Source organism: Zosterops lateralis (genome assembly GCF_965231275.1).
Source record: "Zosterops lateralis genome assembly, chromosome: 2".
Lineage (NCBI taxonomy): Eukaryota > Metazoa > Chordata > Aves > Passeriformes > Zosteropidae > Zosterops > Zosterops lateralis.
In genome coordinates, this window is record NC_139763.1 from 68,759,363 (window position 1) to 68,783,307 (window position 23,945).

At 38.0% G+C, this 23,945-nt stretch overlaps 1 protein-coding gene across 3 annotated transcripts; it reads left to right on the plus strand.

Annotated features, from left to right (window-relative positions):
- Positions 1–437: 437 nt before the first annotated feature.
- On the plus strand, positions 438–23,598 carry LOC310923989 (uncharacterized protein). Of its 3 annotated transcripts, none has more exons than XM_083884962.1 (6): positions 438–1,596; positions 11,130–12,901; positions 15,183–15,268; positions 15,866–15,911; positions 17,419–17,605; positions 22,124–23,598. In XM_083884962.1, the coding sequence occupies exons 1-5, from the start codon at positions 1,565–1,567 to the stop codon at positions 17,571–17,573; spliced, it is 2,091 nt and encodes a 696-aa protein (XP_083741088.1). In that variant the 5' UTR covers positions 438–1,564; the 3' UTR covers positions 17,574–17,605; positions 22,124–23,598. The 3 variants fall into 3 exon arrangements, with proteins under 3 accessions (XP_083741088.1, XP_083741089.1, XP_083741090.1); XM_083884963.1 differs by having other exon boundaries at positions 438–1,593; positions 11,134–12,901; XM_083884964.1 differs by having other exon boundaries at positions 438–1,586.
- Positions 23,599–23,945: the final 347 nt, after the last annotated feature.

Consider the following 23,945-nt stretch of genomic DNA (forward strand, 5'->3'; position numbering starts at 1 on the left):
TTTCAAGTGTGGAGGAGATAAATTGGTTTTAGACTCATTTATTCTATTTTACTGTAAGCTATAGCATGATAAAATTTATTGAGGCTTTTGTAATATTCACACAGTGTGCTAAGGCATGGCAAAGCTGATTATTGAAGATTGAAATGGGGTTGTTTAGCAGTATTTATTCGAATAGGTACTAATTTGTACTGTTTTAAGATAGTGCAGCTTTTCTTGTGTTACTTTCTAAATTATTGTTGCATGGAATGTTTTTGCTGTGCAAAGCATGCTGGTCAATAGGCCTGCAGCTTGAAAAGGACACTTAGGAAAGGGAAGCTTTGCAATTTGTGTATCAAACATTTGTAAATTGCTTCACCTGTACAGCTGTATTCTAAGGTAAGTACAGTGACATGGTAGGTGAAAACCCACTAGAATTACTGTCAGTCTAACACTTCTCTGTTTCATGGTGTAATCATATTTTTTAAGGATATGACAGTCATGGATCACAGACAGACATATATCTCAGAAGCTGATCTTACACTACACAATTTATAGATAATGAATTATGTGAAATATGTGTTGCAGAAACTGAATTTCTCATGCCCTCGAAACCAAGGAAAATTAGTTATTTGGTCAAAATGTGTGTGCAAGAAATGTTAGAACTTGCTGCTCAGCTAGACAGGGGATCTGAAAATTCTTACTGTCTGTATTTTCCATACAGTACTTTTGTTAATGATAATGTACCTAGAACAAAGGTTTCCCATTGTTCACTTTTTAAATAAATTGCTAGTTAATATTTCATGAAATAATAATGTCAGGTTGGGTTTTTTAAAAAAAAATAACTAATGCATAGAACCATAACATAATAAATACAAATCCTAAGTTTTTCCTGCATACTTGAAGCTAATAGGATGTTGGGTAAGTAAATTTAAGACTTAACATTTCTAAGCATGAAATTTAAATGAAAATGAATTTGTAGAACATACATAAATGGTGCTTAATACAATAATACCTAATTGGTTCATATAGCAAAGCAGAGCAGTTTGCATCAGCTGTATTGGGAAAAGTGTTTCTAGTTTTACTGCTCCATCTAACCTGCTGATGGTTTATTGGTTTACTTCCCAAATTATCAAAAGTTTCCATTGGCATTCTTTGGGTGATTTAGTTTTCTTAATTTCGTGTGGACAAGGAGAAAGCAGCAGAAAAAAATCATCGCCCCAAGACCAAACCCTGAAAAACCTGTGTTCTGGTTTTGGGTGGGATAAAGTTAGTTGTCTTCAGAATAGCTGTTTTGGGACTGTGTTTTAGATTTGCCCTAGAAACATCATTGATAACACAGGGGTGTTTTTGTTACTACTGAGCAGTGCTTACACAGCATCAAGGCCTTTCTACTGCTCACAGGGAGTAGGGAGGGGACACAGCTGGGCCAGCTGACCCCAGCTGACCAAAGGGAGATCCCAGAACTTGTGGCATCACACCCTGTATATAAAGCTGGCGGAGGAAGAAAGAGTGAAAGGGTTCAGAATGGTGGTGATTGTCTTCTGAAGTAACAGCTCCATGTGATGGAGCCTGGCTTTCCTGGGAGATGGCTGAACACCTGCCTGCATGTGGGAAGTGGTGAATGAATTCCTTGTTTTGTTTTGCTTGTGTGTGCAGCTCTTGATTTACCTGTAAAACTATCTTCATATCAAACCACAAGTTTTCTCACTTTTACCCTTCTGATGCTCTCCTTCCTTCCACCAGGAGAGAGTTGAGTGAGGGGCTCTGTGGGGCTGTGTTAACAGCTGGGTCTAAACCATGGTAACCTGGTGTAACACTGCTAATGTTTAACATGTGATGTTAAATGATCTCCTGTGAGGAATCCTGTCTTCTGTTCTTGTAGCCATATCCTCTTGAGGTTAATTTTAATCTAGTTTGCCATGATGCATAATTTTTTAAGCTTTTTGTGTTTCAGAAAAAGGCAAAGGTTTTGTCTCTTGTCATCTGTCTCTTGAAACCTTTTGCAGAGATGGTTGTTTCTCTGTTAATAGATAACTGAAAACAAGGCTTTCTCTAGCTGAGATAGTACCCATAACATTTATATTTAATTGTTTTGTGTGTCTACCCTGTAGTAATTTAGACTGTTGGTATTTTCTTTCAGCTAGACAGTAAGTTTCATTCTCAGTGAATTAGAAGAATTCTCACATTCATGTGTGACATGTTTTAACTGCTGCTTTCTCCTAGCAGTCGTTTTCTGGAGGAAATGTTTTTGCTCAGTGCTGGTACATCATGGAGATGAGGTGACAGGTATACATTGAGACTTCAGACAGACACATGTATTTCAATTCCCTGTAAAAAGCATTAAAAAGATTGTATTGAAATGAAATTGAAAGTAAGCCCTCTTTTTAAGTGATCAGATGTTTCATGTGGATCATATGTAAAATGTTTTCCTTCAGTGTTTCTAGAGTGATGCTTGTCTAATTTTAAAGTTTATGTTCTTGTCACTCTGAAATAAAAGCAAGAGCAGAGATTAAAGCTCTCTATTAATATCCTAGGTAAAAATCTTGTACATCAATACATTTGCTGTGGGTTTTTTTTTTTTTTTTTCTCTTTTTATAGGCTAATTGGTTGAAATTAGCTGTAAATTTGCTTATTTTGAGTTCACAGAAAAATGTGCGAAAACATAATTGGTCTTATTTTGGAAAAAAGTAACAGTTTGTCAAGATCTGATCATCTCAAACTTGTCTTAATTTATGTAGTAATGGAGAAGCTGCAAATAGTGGGTTTTGCTTGAGGCAGACTGTCAGTGTAATTCTAGATCAAGGATAATAAAAGCATTGAAGTATTTTGTCTGGAATTGGTCTTTGAAGTTTCCTTTTAGCCTTTTAGCTGATAATGCTGCTTCTTCATTTCTCTGGTACGCAGGCAGTCCTTGACCATGTCATGTGTATCTTACTGATTTATAGTGTTCTTGCAACAATATCATGTTGTGCCAAGCCAGAATATATTATAGCCATGAAAACCAAAACCAGACAAATCAGTTGTGCTTGCAGTCTTTTTGGTGACTTTTTTTTTTTTTTTTTTTTTTTTTTTTTTTTTTGCGGGGGGGGCAAGGGGGTGTGTTAGTGTGTTAATCCAATTTAACTTTTCTTGTGGAGCATGTAGTTGCATGTTTCCTAACTACTGATTTTAAAAAGGCTTTTGTTTTGAATTCTGTTGTGGACATTGTTTAACCTCTTTCTAAATTGCTAATAGACTAAGAAGTGCTGCCTTAGCTTACTGAGTAAACATTTGCTTATTTCTAAGGGATGTATTGTATAGTGTACAAATCAGTCTTAGTCATAGGCCCATAGTCCTGGGTGATTGTTATGTTATTCATGATACTTATAATATTTTTTTTTCCTTATTCATCAGCCCTAAGTCTGAGATTATAATAGTCAATGAGAAGTTACTAAACAGCTTATCCCACATCTTGTTCTTAACCGTTAATAGTTTCTGAAGCCTCATGAACCTGGCTTAGGAGTGGATTGACTGTATTACTTTCCCCCATTTAGCATTTTTCCTGATAGCCTGTAAAATGGATGCAGTGCTTTACAGGGACCTTGACAACAAAAGTATAGACAGGGAATGGTCTGCCTGAAGCAGGTCAGGTCTGTATGTCTGAACCGCATTTGTGGCTCTTTGCAGCCATTTGTTACATGTGCTAAATACTCTGTGAGTATTTAGCATTATTCTTCACTTTATGGAGATTGTGCTTATGGCAGTGCAACAAAAATTCGTTATATACAGGATTATAAATGGAATTGTTTTTATGTAATATGTGGATGGCAGAACAATGTGTTTCATTTTATTACTACTTTGTTCCTGCAGTCTAAACTGAGTTTTTTGTTTTAACAATTAATACTTAGGTTCCTTTCTTGGTCCTAGGTCTAGGTCCTCTTAGATGAGAAGCAATGGGTGGAGGTTGCAATATGGGGAATTTGTGCTGGATAGTGGCTTATGTAAGCTCATCCTTGGAATATTCAAAACTTACATGAGCAAGGCACTGAGCAATGAGGTGATGATACTGCTTTGAGTTGAGGTTGGACCTTGTGATCTCCAGAGGCCCTTTCTGACAGAAGTCATTCTGCTCACTATAAGTGATGGAGTGAGAGCAGAGTCCAGAATATCAGAAGAGTTAGCCCTTACCTATCAGAGCAGTTTCCAATCGCTAATGGAAGTGCTGCCTGGCCTCAGGAGCAGCAGGATGTCAGCTTGTGACACTCTTCTTACTCTCAGGTGGATACTAAGTTTCAGGCTTTAACTAGCTGCAGAACTCGCTGCTCCCTTTATTCTGGTTATGTTTCATAGACGTGTTGGCAGAGTTGCTCACAGGTTCCTGACAACACCTTTAGCTGCTCCCCTTTTCTCTCTGTGTCCATTTGTATTGTCCTTCCGGAACTAGAAAATAATAGCATATATTAGTGCTTATCTAAAGTAACTTTTAATTTTTTGTCCAAAGACAGATTTCTATCGATGCTCACTTAATTGCAGTTTTCTGCATCTATTCATCTCCAACACTCTAGGAATAATACAATAGGGCTGTTTTGTAAAAAGTAATCATCTTTAAGGGGTAATGCATCATGTCTTTTGTGTATTTTAGCCCATCGGTGAAAGATACTTGAGAAAAGAGTGAATACCAAAGTATAGTCTGAGGAAATAGTAAGTAAAATTTGGATGCTAGGATGACGAAATGTGGAGATTTGTAATAAGATTCACGGAATGTGCATTTTATCTGAATTCTCTATAGTTCTCAGTATTTCATAGAGCATTTGAGGTGCACAGAATGAGAGCAAGTGGAGCAGATGTTCTGAATAGCAACACTGTCTACAGTTACCAGTATTTGAATTTTCATGTTGCTGTAATCTAGGTTAGAGGCTGGTTACTTAATATTTGCTGATACTGTTTGCTTTTACTGTTGTAACTTCCCCCCCCCTCCTTTTTGTTTATTCTTGAACTGCTTTTTTCTCATCTGAGTCGTGTGTTTGTTGTTGCAGTTGTCTTCATAACTCAGGATCCATTTCCTCCTTCCCTTTTCTTCCCTTCGTTACTAACTTGTGTGGAGACCTACACCTTATTCTTTTAACTTTTTAAATGCCTCACTCCAAATGCTTGCTGATTTAAAAGCTGAGCATATAGTACCTCACTCCCTAAGCTGTCTTTTTGATTTTTTTACTTGTTCTGTTAAAAGTAGTATTTTGTCATACAGTATATTTGTCTTAATACTTTTTTTCTTCCCAAAGTTTGCAGTAACTTCTTGTGTTTCTAAAACTCATGCTTTTGTTCCACATTTACTGTCTGTGCTTTGGTGGATAGTTAGGTCTTTGCTATAATTTTGTTAATTGAAGTTATTTTAAATACAGCTAAAATCTGTCATCTTTCATTGGAAGTTCCTAACAGGAAATAGTTTATTATACTTACCTCCAAATATTTAATTCTGCTCTCATTGTGCCCCTGTTGCTTCCTTAGTCTCCCACCCATATTTTTCTTCAACTTGATTCTGCCTGTCTCATCTCAAATTTCATTTTACATTTGATTTTGATGTGAATGTGCATTGGTAAAAAAGGTCAACACTTCCCCCTGTAAATCTCATTTTTACTTTAAAATCCCTTTTGTTGTACTTGCTTATCTTTACATCCTGTTATGATGTCTGTCATCTGTGCTCAGGTGCTAGGATGATGTATCACAGTATGTGGGTCTTTTTATTTTCTGGTTAAAATATTTATTTATCTGAGCAGTAACTTTAGAGTGCATGACAAGATGATTGGTACTGTACTTGCAGTGCATAACATTGGCATTGGTGTCCATCATGTTCTCTTCAAAGGACTAAATGTTGCCAGAACTTAAAACTGATCCTCTCAGCCTTTATGGGGGAAAGGCTGATGATGAAACTGCAGGGTTTTTTCTCTGTATTGTAAGTACATCCCCTTAAGATGTAATTAGATCACTTGGAGTGTTTCATGTTGTCCTTTTCTTTGCCTTAACCTGCTTTTTAACACCAAGTCATACTTAATAGTGCTGAAAAAGTCAGTCAAAGAAAAAATGGCACCTCTTCTCCATCTCTTGGCATCAATCAGTCCATCTGCTGCTGGGGGAGTTGTTTTGTTTCTCTTCTCAGTTTTGAATTATGTCAGGTGAGATATTTATGGTATCTAGAGGAGATTAAAGCAGCTTTTTTTTTCACTTGTTCAGAAACTAGATGTTTCATATTAGGCACAAATATATTCAGTACACATAAACATATGTGTCAAACAGTGTGTTCAGAATTGATTTCTTTAATCTTGATCAGCATATTCTATGACTAAGGAGCCAAAATCATACATTTTAATCATAAGATATTTGTAATATCTTTCATGAACCAGACAGGACAAAGATCAGTAAAGTCACCACACCTGAAATTTTATGGAATGAATGGACTGTCATTTGAAACTGAATTGCTGTTTCCTCAGGAATTTGTGAGGTTTGGTGGTAGGGTTGTTTGGGTTTTTAATCTTGGAAAATAAAGTGCTTGCACTTTGCCATGTATTTGATTAAATGAACGGTTTCTAAAGGCATGATTTAATCAGACCAATTGTATGCTATTCTCTGTGTACTCTCTAGATCAAGGTCCTTTTTGTCTGGACTATAACAGGGCAGCAGTCTGATTATACATTGCACAGAACTGTATATACATCACTCCCATAGAAAATTTAAAGATTGGACCAGCTCTTTGAGCATTGTGATAGATTATTTTATAAAGGTACTTAAATCTCACCACGAGTGGCAATGCTGTTGAGAGACAAAAGAATAATAAATACTGAGTCACTTCAGATTTAATTCAGTTAGTAGAATCTTTATTGATTTGGGGCAGAGAGAATTAATTTCTAGTGCTGTAATGTATAAACATTTCTTACAAATAATTTGTGGTGAATTCCCTTGCAGTGAGGCAACCTGACATATTGCTGCTGAAGGTACTCACTTGTTCCCACCAACCACTTCTTTGTCTTAGCTAGACATTGTTTTTATTTCTTGCTTTGAGATTTAAATGAGCATAGCAACAAAGTATGTATTTCTTTTCTTTTGATGCAAGGTCAGGCAGGTGAATCCACCCACAAGGAGAGTGGTAGAGCCAGCAAAAGACTGTAGTGGAAGTGCAAGGGCAACATCTGGAGCAAAGTAGGAAAGGGTAACAAAGACTGTTTCTTCAGCAGCAAAGTGCTAAGCTGAACGCTCTAATGAAATTTCAACTTTCGGGAAGCCCAGTAATGCTGGCAAGTTTTGGGGTTTTTTCCAGGTGCTTTATCACCTGATAATATAACCCAATTTTCCTTTTGGTTTTGCAGAACTAGGTCTTTATCACTCATTCAGTGTTAAAGGGAAGATATATAAACAAAAAGGCTGGTACCTTGGTGGTTTTTTTTTTTTTATTCCACAATTATAACTTCAAATTTTAATTCTTTCTGAAGCAAAATGAGGTCACAAGGAATACAAGAATGTACTTGGACTTAGCAGATGGGGCAAGTGAAGTGTATCCCAGTAAATGCCATCTTAGGAGAGCTGCTCTGCTGTAATTTTTATGTTGAAAACACAGTCCAGAGACTTTGGAGATTAATGATGGCATACATTTCTGAAAGACCATGTACTAAATGTCATATAGAATTGGATTTTAAATTTATCTGTTCCTCCGTCGTTCCTTATGATTAGGAAACATTTCTTTACTAGTGGTCAGGCATTGGAACAGTTTGCCCAGGGGAGTGGTGGAGTCACCATCCCTGGGGGTATTTAATAGACATGTAAAAGTGGAACTTGGGGGCATGGTTTAGTGATGGACTTGGCAGTGCTGAGTTAATGGTTGGACTCAATGATCTCAGAGATCTTCTCCAGCCTAAATGGCTCTATGATTCTATCCTATATTTCATTACAGCAGTGACTGCAGGCATTTTTCTATATCAAGCAGACATCAGCTTAGATGCATGCTGGAGCTGAAGTCTGTACAACTGCAAATAAGTAACTCTTTTGGCTTTTCCATTTTCAGCAAAATGTGACTAATTGCTTTAGATTAATTAGTTAGTGTGTTCTGCTTCAGTGAAGGTGCATTTGTTTCTCCAGCTAAAAGTGTTGTCTGAGCACTGACTCTCAACCAAGCTAGTCAGTGCTACTTTGAGACAATCTTAAAGTCACAAGTAACAGTTATGACAGAAAGCTTTTATTACTATCTAAAGAGTAGGATGAGAAATTTAAAAGTATTACAGAAGGGGAATTCCTATTTCAACAAAAATACCATTATATTTCTTCAGGTCTTTTTATTACTAACCAGGTTTCTAAATGCATAATATGTAGCAAAATTTAAATACCAGCTGAAACAGCACCTTTTTTTCTTTTCCCTTTTGCATGTGTTGTATGGGTTTAACAACAGCTCACTAGCAAATATCCCTGTAAAGAAGAGAAGTCTGTCTCCATGCTGATTTTTCCATTTTCTCAGTGGTTGTGTGCCATATGGTTTCACAGTAAGAGAAACTCTCAAAAGGCTTTAGGTACACTAAAAGAGGAGGAAAGAAGATCAATCTTATGAAAACTAGTAGACAATTTACTTAATTGAATGCAGAAGCTTTAACATGACATGGGGTTATACCCCAAGCAGGAAATTTTAGCTCTGCCATCACAGTGCATTAGAGTGTTTCCTTGGAGTAATATTTTCTTAGAATCAATTGAAAAATAAAAGTTACCTGGAACCATGAAGAATAATACATTTTATTATTCTACACTTAATAGTTCATCAGTTTCCTTTGCTTTAGTCCTTTCTTTAGGAAATTAAAATCTTTAGAAACCTAATTTCCTTGAGCTGTTATAAAACCTCCATATTTCCAAAGCACAGAAATTACATAGTTGTATTTATGATGAACTTTTCATGGTCATATCCAGGTATGCTAAATCATCATCCTGGATCAACACATGCATTTGTTATTATTTTGACATGCAACAATTTCAATGCAGTAATAGCTATTAGTTTTTCTGGATCATCCAGGGGATTCTTTTCCCATTATTTGGTGGATGTGTTTTTTCTGTTCTTGCATTCTAAAGTGAATCCCATCCAGTGTGATTTTCCTTCCTGATTCAGAATTAGTAGCAAGGAGACTAAAAAAAGTGTGCAGACCCACAACACTAAAAACAGTTAAAATTGGAACATTATTTTCTATTTCACTGGAAAGGGGGTATATGAATCTGAAAACTCCAGAGAATTTCCTTGTCTAAAACCACTTTCAATGATTTTTCTTCACCAAAGAAGAAACTAATGTCAAGATTTAAGTAATAATCTTGGATTCATATATAATTTCTGCATATGTGGGGTATATGTAGGAAAGTAATCTCTCCAGCTGCTATTGAAATGACTTAACTTTGATGTCATTTATTTCAAAAGACAAATAAGATCTATTCAGTCTTAAAACTTTGGCATCCTATGTCTCTTTTTCTGGAGAGATAGGAGGCACATTGCTGACTATGGGAGTGTATTGTGGATAGAATTCAACATGGAATTTATCTTGGCTGATTTCAGTCATCAGTGGTGTGGACATTCCCACTTAAACCATAGGGTACTGTATTGAAAATACACATATGTGGAGAAGGAGAAGTCAGTTTTCATAACTTGGAGAAAAGCACCATTTGGACTTAAATGCCAGCGTTTGAAGGAAATCCCATTTCTTGGTAGGATTTCTTATCTGGATGCCATTATAGGGAAGGAAATTTCATATGCTTTCTGACAAGATCACTATGGAGATCTGTAGTACCCTTTGCAGCAATATCAAGGCATCAAGACTTTTGAATCCTGTTTCAGTCGTCAAACTTCATTGCTATGCTGAGAAGGCTGCTGCTGTCCTTTGCACTCAGAGAATTAGGAGGATTTGCTTTGTAGAGTTCAAATTAAGGAAGAACTTGTAAGAGACTAATAGTGAATAAATTTAAGAATGAATGAAGGGTAGGGATAGATTCCCATAGGATTCCCATTAGTTCCCAGGCTGCCTCCTAGTGATCAGCTTTCCCTCTACATTGGCAGTCATCCTGTTATGGTTTGTTTTGTATTGTTTCTCTCAAGGATTTCAGAATACAGAAAAAGCAGGTAATTTTACATACACATTCCCCAAAATCAACTCATTTTATCCCATAATTCTAGCTGCAGCTTTGCCTTAGTGTGTTGTGTGAAGTACCATCCCAAACAAAGAGTTTCAGAAAAGTGAAGAATTACAGAAAAGGAACAGGTCTTTGGTACAAAGGTTTATCAACCAAACTTAGCTCTGAAAATCTCATCTCTCTGAAGAATTGTAAAGGGGGATGTGAGGTTCCTGGATGTAATTCTGGACTGGGTTTTTCTTACAAGTTTTCATTTCAGGATTAGCTGGCTGATGGGCCAATGTCAAGATTTTAGAGAAGTCAGGGCTGCTTTCTGTTAAATTTGATGAGAAATTCAGACAAAATAAATAAGGCATTCTGAAAAGAGCTACAAAATTAACTGTAAATAAACATGTTATTTTTCCTACAGCATCTTAATTTTTCCACAGTGTATTATTTTGTTGGTTATAAAGTAGGAAATATTTCTTCCAAATATGTGAGTCAGCACTCAATATACTGAACAGTAAACATCAGAATTGCTGTAGTCACTGTAACTTTACATTATTTGGATTTTGGTTAGTATTTTTGAATTTAAGTATTTGATCTTGATTACATTGTCCTCTACTTAGTACCTTTCTGCTCCACATGGCATTTAATGAAATTTCAGAATAGCATCAGCTCTTCAGGATATATTATTAAAACATCATGCTAGAGAGACATCCAGAAACATAATGTTTGGTCTAACAATGATTTGTGATACTTTTTGTAAAGCAAAGTTATTGAGATGGCAGCTGGGTTTACTTAAACAGATTTAAATGTTCAGGATTGTCCTGAATTGTCTTGATTAAGCATTTGTTTAATCAATAGAAAGTGTTATCTGAGATCTTATCTATTGAAAAAAGCAGATAGTCTGTTTGATTATCAAAATAACAGAAAGTATCTATTCTTCAAATTGATCCTCATGAATACATTATTGCTCTAATTTAGTGGGGGTTTGGTTTTTTTATTTGTTTGGGGTTTTACATTTGATCTTCTTTGTTTTCACATAGGGAGGCAATTTTAAGCAAGAACCCTGGATACCTGTTAACAAAAGCAAAGCAGAAGAAAAAGAGAAAAAGAAACAAAACAATGAAAAGTAATTGTACAGAAATTACGAAAAAAATGTTATGTGGAGTAGCTCATTATCCAATTCCAGATGACCATGATGGATCAGAAAGCGAAGAGGATGACTTGGAAGAGGAAAACAAAAAATCATTTTGTACATTCAGCAAAGGCCCAGAAGATCCAGTAACAGTTTCTGAAGAGCAGCCTACGAGTGGTAATGAAAGCCTAAAAGAAGCTGCAGGGGTTTCAAGAGGGAATTTTCTGGTCACTGTGGCTGAGGTCTCAGTGATGTCAAATAGTGCATGGAAAAATGAATTGCCTGTAGAAAGTGACAGTTTACTTTTAAGAGATGTAAAACCTTTTTGTACTGAAAACCTAACCAAAAATGCATTAGATGATGAGGAAGCAAAACAAAGGCACCAAGGCAATCTCTGCAGTTTCCTAACAATAAGCAATGATAAAAATTCCATCCAAGAAACAGAAGGCATTTCTGAGGACTATGATGTGTCATTGTTAAGCACAGAAAACAAACTGGGATCATGTCAAATTACATGTGAACCTGACCTGGAAGCCAAGCCGGTAAGTTTAAACAGTGAAGAAAAAGAAATCTCTCAGTGTTACAATTCAAATGTAATTAATAACATGCCTGATAACACAGAGGGTAAATGTCCATTAAAAACAGGAGACAGTAGCTCCAATACCTGTACTTTTTTTCCAATTAATTTATCTACTGAGGAGTTGCAGATGGACTTCAGTTATCAAGATTCTCTCTCTCCTTGCTCTGAAGATAAATTTGTAAGTGAACAGAGATCTCAAAAAGTGAGGACACCTGAACAGACTCACATGAACAGTTCAGCAGAGCTAAACTGCTGTCAGTCACACGAGGGATTGGTACAGGAAAACCATCATGAAACAGAAACTGAGGAAGTTGGCAATGTAATAAGCAATGGTCTGTCTGCATCTCCAACTGGTGAAGTGCACTTTGATTCCCTAGTGGAAGCCAGGGCTATCTTCACAGAAGGTTCAAGTGAAGTAAATGTGCCAATAAATGAAGCTACACCAATTACATTGAAGAGGAGGAGATACAGGAGAATTGTCAACTTAGCACCAAAGTTTAACCTACCAAGACAGATCTTTGGCCATACAGAGGGAGGGAAGGATGTCCCAGCAAAAGAAGATATTTCCCAAAATAATGTTTTGGAAGTGAGGCAAAAACACTTTCTAAGCAAGAACTGTGGAGAAGCACATGAACAGGACCATGTATTGCAGGAATATTCCTTACCCTTTCCAGATGCAGATGCTCTGTTACATAATATTTCTTCCATTCATTCAGGACAATGTTCTCCTACATCAGAAAGCACCTTCAGGGTTTGTGTAGATTCCAAAACAAAGGAGGAGCAAGTTACAACTCTTCAGCCCCAACAGGTAGTTAATAAAAAAGAGGACGAGGGTGAACACACTTCTTCAGAGGTTACAAATGGTCAACCAGATATTTTGTCTTCTGTTAAAGTTGTTTCTGAATATCTAGAAGATTGTAATAAATTGGCAAGCTGCAGTGAAAATGCAAATGGAGCTGATGACTCTGAGCCAGCAAAGGCATCACAACTTGAAGATTATCAAGATGCAGATATGAAATGCAGTTTTCTGGGACTTCCCCTATCATTAAGATTTGCTTTTCAACTTGTGCAGCTCTTTGGTTCTCCAGGTCTTCCACTGGGTATAATGCTTTTCTTACTACTCCTATATAAAATAAAAAAACCCACAACCCCCTCAAAACCACAAACAAAAACCAAAGAGGCATCCTCACAACTCCCTCCAAACCAAAAAACCAAATGAAAATACTATGGTTAAAAATTAATTATTTTTTATTGCAGTTATTAAATATCAGTGCTGTTGAAACAAATCACTGCTGTTTTGGTTATAGTTTTTAGTTTTTACCTAAATCCTCAGTTTCTGTCAAAGGAACTTTTGGGTTGGCCTTGTATTTGGAGTCTTTTTAGTAACAAAAATTGATTAAGTTTAAATCCAAACATGAAACACTTTCTGACATTTCAATATATCCTAGTAAGACTTTGCTGTGTTGATTACAGGACTAAATGATGTTTTAAAACATCCTACTGGGTAAGACTTTACTGTGATAATTATGGAACTAAATGAAAATGTGGTACAAAATGTGTGCTCTTATATAAAGGCTGCATATTTTGTTTCATATTCCAGATAGTAACATTCTTTTTTTTTTTTTTTTTTTTTTTTTTTTTTTTTTTAGTGAAGTTTTCATACACTCTTATGTGGCTTAGATGCTGTTGAAAATCTTTCCAAAAATCTAATTTAGTTTGAAATTGAATATCAGACTTATAAGATGTTTTCTAATAGTGAATATCTTCCTTTTATATGTGCCTGATTAATAAGTGTCCCAGTGTTGTATACTTGCCTTCCAGAGCTCCAGATGTCTTACTTTTGTACTTTCAGTTTAATAATTTTAAGTTAGCAGGTAAAAGATGACCAATCCTCAGAGGAATTGAGTGTGCCAACCATCATTTCTCAGTATACTGCAGGCTAATGTAATCCCAGAGAGCTGTAACCAGTGACAACGACAAAGTTTTGCTTGGAAGTCACCCTAGAACACCTGCTGAAAGAGCCATATTCCCTGTGCTTTTCAGCTTCTTGGGTCCAAATTTAGTGGGGAAACTGCTACTCTCATTTCGCCAACAAACAGGATTAAAAAACATGGACCAGCTTTTCAATACACCTTTATGTTTGTTTGTTTCAGTAGAATTTAAAGTTAAGCATGAATTTTCATATGAGATTTTTAATCTAACAGACAACAGCTTATGTCTGTTTATCTGCTCAAACTGAGTTCAGGGATTCTTTGTTGTTTTTTAAAAGTTGAGGCAATGCCACCTGCCAGAACAGTGATGCAAATCATACGAAGCATTACTTTACCTAAATCTGTCACCACACACTAAAGAACTTGCCATATAGAGCTAAAACTAAGCAAGGAAGTACTGTTGATGTCCTCCACTATTACATATAAAACATTTTTCTTCTCCAAACTTGGTGAATCTTTGTATTTGTGATCTTAAACTTCATAATCTTAAAGGGAGTTGGCCATAACTTGAAAACAGGCATCTTCCAAGGAAGAAAAAGAACAACCAGGCATTAAGAAACACTCAGGTTTAGTGAACCAAATGTCCTTCTTCTCTGAGTCAGTAACAGGTGACATTCTCTGGGGTTTAGGTGAGTTTCCTTTGGAAATAACCTTTAAGAAATACAAACCCACCCTCATATCTCTCTGAAGCTGTGCCAGCTTGTGATTGCTGACTGCTGGTGTTTTCCCATCAGAATTGTGCCTGGATGGCCATGTTCTCCTTTTTTATTATTATCCTACAATTCCAAAAATTATCCTACTTTTTTTGTAGCATACAGTATATTGACAGGCAACTATTTATTGATGCACATGTTTGAGTGGTATTATTTTACAACACTGGGAATTGCAGCAACCTTTTGAAATTATTTTGGAGGGGAAATTTTTGGTAAATAAATGTCTGTAGTTATTTATAAATGAAAAAATTAATTGCCTGTCTTGCTTGTATGATTGTCATATAAGTGTAGAATATATTTCAGACAGTTTTCCTATAAAGAACTTCTTTTCAGCTTCTTAAACAGTGTTAGAGCTCAAACATTTTAGGAAGCAACTTCTCTACTGATAATTAGTGCACAAATTCTTATAATTAAGCATTTTAAAATTTAAAGGTTCTTATTTAAGTTCCATTTCTTTTAATTTATTAGCTGAAAACTTTGTTTTTCTTGTGTGTGCTTATTTTTAGGGGAGTATGTGGGGGAAATGAAAGTATGGTAGAAAAGCCTTTGTCTAAATAAAGAAACCAAACCCAAATCTCCTTCCCTCTCTTTCCCCTCTTGCACACTGGCGTTAGATTCTATATTTTGGCTGTGGAGAGATCTGAACACTTAACTGCAAAAAATATTTTCTTCTGCAGAATCCTTGTTGCCAGATGATTATATAGTTCCCCTTGACTGGAAAGTTTCAAAGATGATCTATTTACTGTGGAAGACCTCTGTGGAGGTATGAATTGTAGGGGATTTTGGAAGGCTTTCCAATATTTCAGGTGCAAAGCGGAATTCTTCAGCTTTTTGTTAGTAAATTTGCTTTAATATCCACAATAAGGAGACAGATGTTGTCTGTCCTCCTCTGAATATTTCTAAAACCAGCTCATTGGCATTGTAGGATTCAGATTTTGAAAGATCAACTCCAGAAGTGTGTGCAAAGTAGTTCAAAAAGGGTGAAAAAACTTTGATACTGTGTCTTGACCTTACCTAAGTCGTTAAGTACATTAAGTTCATTAAGTACAAACTACCATCATTCAGATGTTTTCCTTCTTGTAGTTTACTCTCATCATCTGAGCAAATCTCATCCTCCATCATCTCTGCTAGAGCTGCAGCAGAGAAGTTATTCTGTGTGACTGTGGGCAAATAATTGTCTTTGTCTAGCTGGAAAGTGTTACCTTACAATTTTTTTTTTCCTTGTCTAGTAGTGGAAATCAGGAAAATCCTTATTACAATGAACTAGTAATTATAAAATAGAACATGGACTTTGTTCTTCCCAAAGTAACATATCTTGTCACACACTTTCTTTTTGCTGGACTATTGTTATCTATTTTAGGAAAAACAGAAAACAAATGGATTGCAGAATGGAGATGGCTTGACTGGTAAGTGTATTCTGTGATACAAAAACTGTATAAAATTCTTTTTATCAAAGGGTGTTTCATTACCAATAGGTGATGACACTCCTCTTTGTGCAAAAGCACAATGATGTGATAAATGAATTTGTGTAGCCATAGATTGTGTCCATGGTCCATAGTTATGGTTGCTATCATCACTTCACTTTTCCTTATGTAAGTGCTAAAATTGCCTTATAAAATCTCCCACATGGAACTTGCAGTAATTTGCTCAAGTTTATCCATTCTAGATCAAAATGGTGTTTAGCATCACAGTCTTTCTTAAGACTTGACTGCCCTGAAAGGTTGAGTATCTTCAAGGTAATTAAACTTCATTATCACAAAAAGCTGGCAGCAAAATAATAGAATAATGGAATTATGCAGGTTGGAAAAGACCTATAAGATCATTGAGTCCAGCCATTAACCCAGCACTGCCCAAGTCCACCACTAAACCATGTCCCTCAGTGCCACCTCTACCTGCTTTTTGAACACTTTTGGAGATGATGATTTCAGTGTTTCCTAGGCAGCCTGTTCCAATGCCCAGCCATGCTTTTCCTAATATCCAATCTAAACCTCCTCAGTGCAACTTGAGGCCCTTTCCTCTTGTCCTGTCATTTGTTACCTGGGAAAAGAGACCGACCCCCACCTGACTACAGCCTTCTTTCAGGCAGTTGTAGGGAGCAATAATGTCTCCCCCGAGCCCCTTTTCTCCAGGCTGAACACCCCCAGCTCCCTCAGCTGCTCCTCAGAGGACTTGTGCTCCAGACCCTTCCCCAGCCCCCTTGCCCTTCTCTGGATATGCTTCAGCCCTCCAGTGTCTTTTCATAGTGAGGGGCCCAAAACTGAACCCAGAACTTGAGGTGTGGCCTCACCAGTGCTGAGTACAGGGGGACAATCCCTGCCCTGGTTCTGCTGGCCACACCATTGCTGATCCAGGCCAGGATGCCACTGGCCTTCTTGGCCACCTGGGCACAGCTGGCTCATGTTCAGCCACTGTCAAACTGCACTTTAGGTCACACACCTGAGCAGTAAAAGTCCAGTCCAGCTCTGGACTTCTGCACTCATTAATTCCTGCACTGTGGAGGTTATGGGATAAAGTTGCTCATTTCCATGATTTCCATTGTAATGCAGTTCAATTTCACAGATTCTGTAGCAAGTTTAAAAATACACAACAGTAGTTCCCTGAAAGCTGGTAGAATTTGCTGTCTAAAATAGAAGTTTCTCTATTTCAGAAGAAAGGCTGCATTTGGAGAGGCAGCATAAGAGTGGGAATGGACACACACATGGGTGTTGTCTCTCACTCCCCACCCCCTATGACAGACAAAACTGAAAAAATTTGTTTATTTTATAGGTCATTTAGGAGGCAAAAATTAAGAGGATTCTGATAAAATAAAAGCTTGTTCTAGAAATACTCTATCCTGACACAACAGAGAAATGACAGACCATGTAAGGTGATTCAGGTGTGTTTGGCTGCAGTTTGTAATTTCTTATTTTTTAGATGATATTATTAGTCTTGAAGATCTAAAACAAAATCACCAAGAGAATCAAGACTCTTCTGAAACACTATCAGACATGGAGCGGTGTCAGGATGTGACAGAGGAGAACATCATAACCTGCACTGGCTCTCTGGGTGCTGCATTTCATCAGTCATGACTCACTGTCTTAAATGCTGTATGAACAAACAGGTAATCAGTCAACTTGTGAATGTTTCACTCTTTAATTATATTTGACCAAATATCTTTTAAGAATATTGTCTATTTTATTTTTTAAGGACCCCTAATTTACTTGGGTTTTAATTGAATTAGAGTTGAAGGTTGTTTGGATTTTGTTTCTTTCAAGCCTAGACGGGGAAAAGAGAAGGCAGTATTTTGTTATTAAAGCCATATGATTTTATTTTTTCCTCCAAAATCTAAAACATGCATGGTGAAGTGAAAGCAGCAGCGTAGGATGTAGCAGAGCTGGAATTTATTTCCCATTTTGGTTGCTGTGGCAATCTGTTGTGAGTCATCACCGTCTTACTTTCCTTGTCTTTTCAGCATGGAGAGTAATGCTGGCTCCATTAAGGGTCTAATTATGAAAAGAACTCCCTGAGTAATAAACCAGTATTTCACCAAGTTATGAGAAAGTGGCAGTTCTACTTTTCAGTGGAGAAACAGTAGCAGGAGGTCGCAATAAGACTCCATATATTGAAGTGTTAAGTTTTCAATAATGTTTTCATTTGGTGTGACAAAGTGTGCTATCATGTTCTTGCTTGTCTCGTGACAATTTTTGAACCCTTTAGTAAGTTGGCAAAGTTTCTTTGGTTTGTTTATGAGAGATATCCTGGGAAGATTGAGATAAGAAGGAAGGATTATGGGCCCCAGCAGGAAAATGATAGCTTAACTTCTCTATCATTTGCTGTTAGTTGTTCTTTCCAAAATGGAAAATGGCTTAATCTGTAGTTTTTAAACAAATAAACTGGGTTATGTAGAAATAGAATAACTTGCACCACAAGCAAACTGAGCCAGAAAAAGATTCCATATCCTGAGGCTTAAATTGTTCCCATCCAGATATCATAGGACTGCTAGAATATCATCCACATGGGATCTGGTCAGGGGGTCTTTGTCACCTGGTGCCCTGTGCCTGACCTGATCATGTCTCCAGTCGATGGCTGGAGCAGGAGTCAAGGAGGTGGATGTGCACAGTGTTGGAACTGTTACAAACGTGGAAATTTTCACAGTGGATGTTCATGTCAGAGGGGAAGTAATTGAATAGTTTGGGTTGGAATTAAAACCTCTTGGATGGGGTTTGATTTGATTATATGTCATTGATGACAAAAATGACATTGCAGGCTGATTGGCTGGTACCAGCTACCAATGTAGGAAAATGAGGGAGATTTCTATGCACCACATGGCCCAGAGAGCAATTGTCTCACAGGGTGCTCTCAGCACAGATCATTAATTACATCAAGAACATCTAGTAGCAGTATTTTTGTCTTTATAATCAAATACTACAATATTGGATAAGCAGATAAAAAATATTTTCACAAAATACTTAAGCCTACACCTGCTACCAAATTTTAGAAGCTACTTACTTATAATATTGCAAATACGAACACTCTGGAGGCAGGATTTTGGCTTATGGTCCTGACTGGATGTCTGTGTGGGTTTGTATCCTAAGCTATTATCCAGAAATGTCCAGGTTATTGATTAAATGTTTATGCTAAAGAAACAGACATGAAGAGCTTTGTTATATTCCTGGGAGAAAATTGTGAAACTTTTCTCTATTTTCTACAAAGTTTTCTAAAGTTTTCTACAAAACTTTCTATTTTTCCTTTTGTGCTTTAAGAAAGGAAAGACACATGCTAGCAGATTATCCTGCTTTATTATCTGTACCTTTATCTGGCTGCTGAATCCAACAAACTGGTTTTTTCTCGTCAGATTTACTCCCTTTGTCTGTCTGCTCTGCTACTTCCAAACTTGTTTCACTCTTCCTCTCCTGCTTGTCATTGAGCACAGCAGAAATGACCCAGAGCCCTGTGTGTTTGTGACCCAGCCACTGCCTGCTGCCAGAAAACTCCAGTTTGTTATGTTGTGTTGCAGTCTAACTCTCTACACATGTCAGCTTGTGTTAGTTCTATGGAATACAGAATGAGAGCAATGCAGACTTTGCCACGAAAGAAATGCACACACTGCCACTGCCCCATCAGTGTTGCCAGTGTCTCTGCAGGGCTTGGTCATTGAGATCTATGCTAGAATGGGGTAATAAGGTTGGAGCTTTATGTTGGGAGGTTTTTGTTTTGCTTTGTTTTAGTTCAGCATCTGAAGTGAGTCAGGGAAAGTCCTGAAGGCTTTTGGAGGGAGAGGATGAGACACTAGAGGTCAGGTGGGTTTAGGCTGCTATGGAGTTGGGATCTGCCATCTCAGACAGGGCTGATGCAATGGGTAACTGCTGCCCGAAGTGTGAAGTGCCCTTCCTCCCAGCCCTGCTCCAGATAGCAGCTCCAGCACTTGCTGGGTGACACGAAGGCTATCACTTAACTCACTAACCCCACAGCAAACAAATGAATACTTTTCTGCTGGACTGAAGAATTTAGATAAGCTGCTGTAAGGTCCAGCTCAATGCTAAGTCTGGAGCAAGGGAGCAGATGAGGTTGTGCTGCTGCAGATAGGAGGAGAGGATGTGCGGTCATCTCTGATATCAGTGGCCATGTATTCTGCAACCAAACCTTCAGGAGGAGGACTCTTTTAAGCTCTTGCAAATGTAGGTTGTTAAAAGAATTAAACCAAGGAAAGTATGTGGAAAGGAAGAAGCATGTCTTAGGGTTTTCAGTCTGCTCATGCTCACTGTCAGGCCCAGGATACTGGGTAATGCAGACCCCACATGAGTATTCCAGTGCTTCCACAATGACTGCATGCAGGCATTGGAAGAGACAGGTGAGTTTTCCTGATCGATGGTGCCCCTGGCTTTGAGGGATAAGGTTGTCATGCCTCACCACAAAATAATTCCCCTCTGGTTGCTGATTAAAGCAGACTTGCCAAGAATGATGTCCCAGAGTGGTTGTGAAACTGCTCAAGTGAACAACTGTAAATGTTGAAATGGATTTCATTCCTTCAAATGTCAGAGGGGAAATAAAAAGCTAGGAAAATTGAGACATTCCTACCAAAAGATTTTAAAATCCTAGGGAATCAAGGGAGAGCTAATATGATCACTTTGGTCCCTTTAGATTGGAAAGCGAACTGAGCATTACTGGCCAATTGCAACTTAATCTGTTAGCCAGATGAGCACGTGTCTGTATTCATGTTGTGTAAGGGTGTTTTTATTCCAATGGGAGGGTGAGCAGTGTTTCTCTGTGAAAACACAGGGTTAATCTCAAGTTTTTGTGAGAGCTCCTTACTGCAGCATTGGCAGCACATCAGTATTTGCTCTGCAGATTAAGCAAGAGTTCCCAGTTTGAGAAATGTTGAGATCATGTGAATGAACATCTATGTGAAAACAGCATTATTTTGGTGCCTTGAAGTTCTCCTTAGACCAGGGCTCACGGATGCCAGTGCAATACAAATGTGTCTGTTCAAGCATTTATTTGCAGGACTACTGCAAAGCAGAAGCTGCATGTTTCTTTTTGAAGTACAGCAGGAATACTTCTTCCACAACACCCCTGAAGGGTGTGGTTTTGATGAGACAAATCTCTTGATACCCTGTGTTATCACTCTTCCTTTCCCTGGCTGTGCTATTCCTGGCACTTCCCTTTGCTGGCTCTGATGCTTCTGAGTGTTCAGCTCCAACATCTAATGCACGAAGACATCCAAAAAGTTTTTGGTCTGGGCTATGGAACTGAAACAAATTGTCCTAGAGCTCATGAGATCAGCAAGACATGGGTAAAAAAGCAGGAGCGTATAGCTGGGACAGGCAGGACTCGTTTTTGGCTAAAATGAAAAAAATGAACCTGAAGGATACAAGTCAGACTAAAGCAGTCTTCCAGTATTGCCACAGAAAATCTCATCCCATGGTCAAACCTCTGCCAGTTGCAACTTTGATACAAAAGTTTTATCTGTCCTTTGACATTTAACTACTAATATTAAACAAAATGAAGCATGAAAAAGTGCACAGAATTGTGACCAGAAAATATCACCTGCCTTTTACAGTGCTTATCAGGAAAATGTGGCTCAAAAAAAAAAAAAAGCAGAGTCTAATTACTTGGTGAAATAAGAGCTGCCCACAGCAGTGTTTCTGGAGCTTTCAGGAAAGAGCAACAATTGAGTTGTGCCTCAAACGAACTCTATAACATGAAAGCCAGTGAGGTCGTGAGTACGTGTAACAGGGGGAAACAATTCACATTGTAACAAAAAAATTGAGATGTAGCTGTACTATGGTGGTATTGGTTGAACAGCTGTTCATTATATAGGGTTTATTACATGTAGAGAAAAAGAATCCACAGTGGTTTTCAGCTTTGAGGTGGTAAGGTCCTTACTGCCTCTAGTTTTGACATCCAAGTTCTTATCTTCCTTTTCCACTCTCCTTGCATTTTTTTTCCCTTTGCTTTCCATTGTCTGCTTCTTCTCCATTCTAACTTTTTAAAGAAATTACCAACAGCTGACTATCAGAAACTTTAAAAAACATCAGACAGATTCTTCTCAGTCTGAGGGCTGGATTATCTGTTAAGTCTTTTTGCCACCTGTGCTGTTGTGGAACTTCAGCAGACCCTCTTCTTTTTTTTATTTCAGAAACTTCTCGCTTTGATTCCACCATGGATGGACTTCCGTTGGCCACCAAGGATTTTAAATGTGAGGCATTACCTGGAAGAAAGAAACCACTGTAGAGTTTTTGGTGTACATCTTTGGCCACCTCCCCCCAACACTGCCCCCCTATATCAGCCTCTCTGTCCATGTAATAATGATCAAAATTGAGAAAACTTTGTGTATGGCAAAAGATCATTTCCCGAAGCCATTTGGGATTTATACTTTCTCAGTACATCCTCAAGTGTGGAGATTGAGAGTGGAGACCAGAGGCATCTGTCACTATGGGGTGTGAGCTTCAGGCTGTGGTATTTAATTCACTTGTATCCAGGATACTGTCACAGAAGTAGGCAGTGATGCTCACCTGCAGGGAATGGTGCTTGTTACTTGTCTTAGCCTACTTCTGCTTTCACCCTCAGTCATAATTGCACCCAGCCCCTTTCCAACCTCAAATAGTAAAAACTTTCATCGTCATTCCTATTCAGTCATCCGGGGGTGCACAAATTCCCTCCTTTTCTCCTGAAACCAGGCTTTATGCTTCTCCTCAGCAAGACTCATTTGGGAATTTGGGACAACAGAAACAAGAACATTTCACTGTAGAACTGATTCAAACATGCTGGAGGAAGGGTGTGTATGGTTTGTGGTAGACTGAGAAATGTATAACTAGCACTGGTAACCAGTGATTTGATGTTTCTGTTAGTGGTGTTGGAAATATTTATGTATGTAGAGATAGACAAATTATAATTAATTATAAAAAGCAATCTCTCAATTATGAGTCATGCACAAGGCTGGACACTTCCTTGTAGGGAGAGGGAGTGACAGAAAAGACAACTGTCACCTCACGTAACAATACAAGTGTGAGAAAAGATTGAGAAGCAGGAAACTTGGTTGTGTCTACTTGTCAGAAATAATATTTCCCACTTGTGTGGCTAGCAGATCCAATAATATTTCTCCATTTGTTTTTTCATCTCCTCTTCCTCACCTTTTCTGGCATGTGTTTATACATCAGCTAAGGAGCCAGGACTTGACTGAACTCGTGCTGAAGCTCCACCATGGTCGCATTTGCCGATGTGTCTCCACTTTCTACTTAAACACTGCATCTACATTAACAATGTATGTATTTCTAAATTAATGTTGTACCACTGGTGAAATTTTCTGGCTGCACTGTTTGAATGCATCTCTCATGTGTATGTGTGTGTGTTCCTTGGTTGGAAATGTCCTGCTCTCCTACCAGCAGAACATTATACAAAATGTAAAGAAAGGGGAGGAGGAAAGGAGTTCATACCCACCATAACCACAGCTGAAGACCTCTGTGTTGTACCAGTGGCAGCAAACAAGTTAGTTTGATTTCAGGAACCTGTCAGTCAAGGATTAATACTGTCTTCCTACTTCTATTTATTGAGTGAGAAATCTGAATGCCTCTGTTTTCTGTTACTGAATCCTGGCCATCCAGAGTGCTTGAAATAAAAACAGTTTTCAAAATCTCACAGTGCTCTTGTATGGGCAACTCACATTTCATGTCTTAGTAGAGTGTTGCCAGTTTAAGTTTACTTTAACCCCCCTCTCCAGTATCTGTGAATTTCATATTTTCCGTCTCTTCTTTCCTGCCACATTTTCCCCCCTTGCTTCAGTTGGCGTTGGTGTGCCATGTCCCTGGGGAGCTCGGCTTTCCCCTGTGTGTGAACACTCTCTTTAGCACTATTTGGAGGCTCAGACCCTGAAGCTCCAGCACCGAGGTGTGGTGGTGGTGTGTGCTGGGGCACACCTGGGGCTGGCCCCTGAGCCAGCCGGGCACGGTGCTCTCTGGAGC

Bases quoted from the DNA above. Each gene is read 5' to 3' on its own strand.
- LOC310923989 (XM_083884962.1), top strand. From the start codon at position 1,565: ATGGCTGAACACCTGCCTGCATGTGGGAAGTG. The intron at 1,597-11,129 runs GTGAATGAATTC...GTTTTCACATAG, and splicing joins CTGCCTGCATGTGGGAAGTG to GGAGGCAATTTTAAGCAAGA. The intron at 12,902-15,182 runs GTATAATGCTTT...TTTCTTCTGCAG, and splicing joins TTCTCCAGGTCTTCCACTGG to AATCCTTGTTGCCAGATGAT.